This window comes from Apis dorsata, unplaced genomic scaffold (genome assembly GCF_000469605.1).
Source record: "Apis dorsata unplaced genomic scaffold, Apis dorsata 1.3 scaffold_44, whole genome shotgun sequence".
In the NCBI taxonomy this organism is placed as follows: Eukaryota; Metazoa; Arthropoda; class Insecta; order Hymenoptera; family Apidae; genus Apis; species Apis dorsata.
Genome location: NW_006263346.1, coordinates 976,399 through 980,397, shown reverse-complemented (window position 1 = coordinate 980,397; position 3,999 = coordinate 976,399). Strand labels below are relative to the sequence as shown.

Here is a 3,999-nt window from a genome sequence, read left to right as displayed (position 1 = left end):
TAAAGATTTATATACAATACTATAGCAAATTCTATATAATTTATATTTTAACAAAAATTAACAAAATAAACATAACAAAATTAAAGATAAGTTTGTTATCACAATATTAAAAGTAAATTTATAATGGATTATTTAAGAATTTAAATATATTTAAATAAATATAATAATTAAAAAAATAATATAAATATCAATTAAACATTATATATCAGTGTTCTTTTGTTTATAATAATTCATACAAAACATTATTATTATTATTTTTGTGACTATAATAACAATAACTATTATGAAATATATAAATAATTTACTCAAAAATAATAAATAATAATAATGAATTTAATAATATCATTTAATTTTTTTGTTCAAAAAATTATAAATTATTTAATATGCAAATATATTTTTATAATATTGAATTAAATATTTTATAAAAAATATATAGAAGTATATAGAACTATATAGAAGTATATAGTTTTACAAAAACAAAAGTATAGATACCATGTGAGTACTTTATTAAGCTTTATCAAGTTTCATTATCACTTTAGTATATTATATTATCGATTTAGTCGTGAATTTAGTCTAGAATTAGATTATAATACCAAGAAATTAAAAAATATAAATGTAAATTTATGTAATTATGTGCTTTTATATCAGAAATAAGAATGTATATTATAAAATAAAATTTACAGATGAGATACAAATTTAAGAGATTGTAAAATATAATTTAAATTAATTTAAAATAGAACACTTTTTATTTTTTTCCATTTTTTGGCAAAAAGAAGGTTGTACAAAAGATGTACACGTGACATGTAATTTTTTTCCATATTTTTTGCAATATTATTAATCTAATGCAGAAATAATAAAAAATAATAATAGAATAATATAAGGAAAATGATAAAACATAAAATCACATAAAGATTATCATTGACAAGAAATATAATAAATGAATGGTAAAACTTACATCTTATATCTCAACTTGTGTTCAATGTTCTGAAATATCAATCGAGTAAAAAATTAGATTGCTTTGTGTGCCCTCTATAGTTTACGACTTAAAATAAAGTGGTGAGTGCAGAAATTATATTTAATCACTAAAATTGGCAGAGTCAAGAATTTAGAGTCAATTAACATTTTAAAAATAAATTCTTTAGTATATTCTTTCATAAAATTCATTAAAATGCTTTATACATATTAAATTATATTGTATTAAGAATAATATAATTAATAAGATATTGGTGTTATGAATACATATATTTTGCAAATATAAATAAAATCAAAATGTGGAAAAAAGACAGAGATAGAGTAAAAATTACTAAATCAACGCCATCTCTAGAGTGTCGCAAATGAAATAAAATAGACAAAGAGAATATATCATAGAAAAAGGATAGAAATAGAAATAGAGTAAAAATTAACTACCAGTGCCATCTTTTAAATATCACAGATATCTCTTCAAAGACAAGAGAATAAAGTAGAATAAGAATTGAGTATCAACGCCATTTCTTAAGTATTTTTAGAAAAATTGCTGCATTTGAAAGATAGCGCTAATATTCAATTTTTATTCTATTTTATTTTACTTTTGAAAAAATTTATTTAAAAAATAGAACTGATAGTCAATTCAATAGTTTTTATCTTTAGTTTTCTTCTATATTATGTTATTTTATATTTTGTTAAAATAAAAGTTTATTTTTAATTCTTACTTAATAGAAGTATTCTTATAATTAAAATAAAATATATATAATAAAATGAAAAATTTGTAAAACATATATAAATATATATTTTTGTTATTGAAATTTAATTTCATTTTTAATCATTATATTATTATCTATTTTGTATATTGTTTGTGCTGCCATCATAAATGAAATTCAATCGATATTATCAAATATGATATTACCATCATATTAAGCATTCAACACATGTGAATGAATGTTAACATCCTGAAAGGGGCTATAAAAAGAAATGTTAATACGATTATTACAATATATATGTATAATATTGCAATAATTATGATTAATTTGGAGTAATTTATATATATAATAGCATGGTTTTTATAGCTTAGTTTATAGTTTAACTTTTTATGATGATATAATATTTCAAAAGATTGTTTTTAACATTTTAAGCGATGTTTGCTTTTTAAATTAATACTTTGAAATAATCTTATAATAATAATTATTATTATTAATATCGATATAATTAGGATTATCAAGGTTATTGAGCTTCTAATCGTCACAGTTGATATGATGGATTACATCGCAAGCGCGCAGACTCGAGGAGGGCGCGAACGTCTCGATCAGAAAGGCGAGACACGACGGGATAAAACGGAACGAAACGGAGTTGCTAAATATAATACGCGAAGGTACGCGATTCTCTTACGGCTGGAGACTGCAAGATGGTCTTCAACATTCAAAAGCACAAATATTGTCCTCGATAGTGATTTTATTGTTATTGTTGTTTTATTGGTAGGTTCTTTACGACGGAAATCACAACATAGAAAAGTGAATAGTTGTGACGAAACAAATAAATTAAGATATAATTGTTTTAAAGAAAATCTTTTGTTAGTTTTGTGATTTTTTTAGGGGTTAAGCTTTCTTGAGAACGGTTCTTATACCTATGTGTTTTAGGTTTTCTGCCGATGTCGTCTTTGTCACGTGATAATCAACCGAATTATAGGTAAGCTATTGTTTCGATTAAATTATAATTTTTAATTCAATATTAGTTGATGATTAATGTAAAATTAATCATTAACTTAATGATACATTTTAAATGATCTCATTATGGCAAATATCGTTATGATATAAAATATGTGTAGTAATATAATAATTTTTTTTCTTTTCTAAACTTTCTAAACTTAACTGTAATCATTTCTAAATGATAAATATAAATGATAATATTTCATTGAAATTTACATATTCATTTTTTCTTTTTGTTTTTTTAATTATCATATTATTTATGTAACAATATAACTACTATAAGAAGTTTTTTGAGATTTATTAAATTCTAATTAATATTAGAATTTATTTGTAATAATAATTTATTTACAAAACAAATGTAAATATATGTGTATATAAATGTTTATTTTACAATTAGTATATTCGTTTCAAATTGCTATCGAAAATTCTGTTATTTATTCTTTTTATTCAAAAACATAAATGTTTGAATTAATATATTGTTTGAATATATTATACAATTAATTGCATCTTGTTTTAATAGATTTTTTTCATATATTTTTATTTACTATATATTTATATACGCACAAAAGTGATAATTGAGACATGTGCACATATTTTTCCTCAATTTCTTCAATTCATCAAAAATTTCTAAATATTTGTTCTTACATTCTTAAACATATATATATTTCATAAAATTATTCAATTATAGTTAATTTGTGCATTTAATATCGAGTTTATATATATATATTCAATCGTATAATAATATAAGCATAACCATAAATTTTTTCTTGGTGATCTAACCTGATCTAATGCATCGTTGAGATGTGACGTAATAACGAATTGTCCATTCGGATAACGCGGGAACGAAACAATGACGAATCCTAAGAATCATTTGGACAGCCCTTTTCAACGATCCTGTTTAATGGATTAGGGGAGAAAATCGTAGCTTGGCCAAACGCATAGTTCATAGAATTTTTCGATCAATAGTCGTCGTCGTACTTACAATCGGCTTACAGTTCGTAAATATAACGACCGTTTGGATTGCGTTTTGTTCGAACGTATTATATGACATATACTAACCTGTGTGCAACTCATACGCCATTCTCATGAATACATCCATAAGATCGTATTTCAGCAGAGAACGTTCAGTCATAATTTCGCTCATTAAATGCAGTCGGGCAAATAATAATGCCACGTGGCTATTTTTTTGTTTCCAATCTTCTTATATACTTATTTTATTCTGGTCTTAATACGGATATTCAATAAGGAAAAAATTCAAATAGAGATAAAACCGTGAAGAATAAAATTAAAAAAAAAAGTTAAACTATAAAAAAGAAAGTTA

The 3,999-nt window shown here is 22.5% G+C and overlaps 2 protein-coding genes across 4 annotated transcripts in view; one reads left to right on the top strand and one right to left on the bottom strand.

The window, feature by feature from the left end:
- The window catches only part of LOC102677684 (thioredoxin-2-like), a 4,812-nt gene extending 3,841 nt beyond the window's left edge, over positions 1 to 971 (bottom strand). Inside the window, exon 1 of the mRNA XM_031514532.1 lies at positions 956 to 971. The gene's annotated coding sequence lies outside the window, so the exon portion shown is untranslated. The remainder of the gene's footprint in view (positions 1 to 955) is intronic.
- Positions 972 to 2,210: 1,239 nt separating this feature from the next.
- LOC102677827 (maltase A2-like) overlaps positions 2,211 to 3,999 on the top strand; it is a 12,948-nt gene continuing 11,159 nt past the window's right edge. The window contains exons 1-2 of one of the 3 annotated variants that reach the window (XM_006608724.2): positions 2,211 to 2,447; positions 2,610 to 2,658. In XM_006608724.2, the coding sequence (XP_006608787.1) occupies positions 2,226 to 2,447; positions 2,610 to 2,658 (271 nt within the window). In that variant the 5' untranslated portion in view covers positions 2,211 to 2,225. The remainder of the gene's footprint in view (positions 2,448 to 2,609; positions 2,659 to 3,999) is intronic. The other 2 variants (XM_031514501.1, XM_006608725.2) reach the window with 2 other exon arrangements.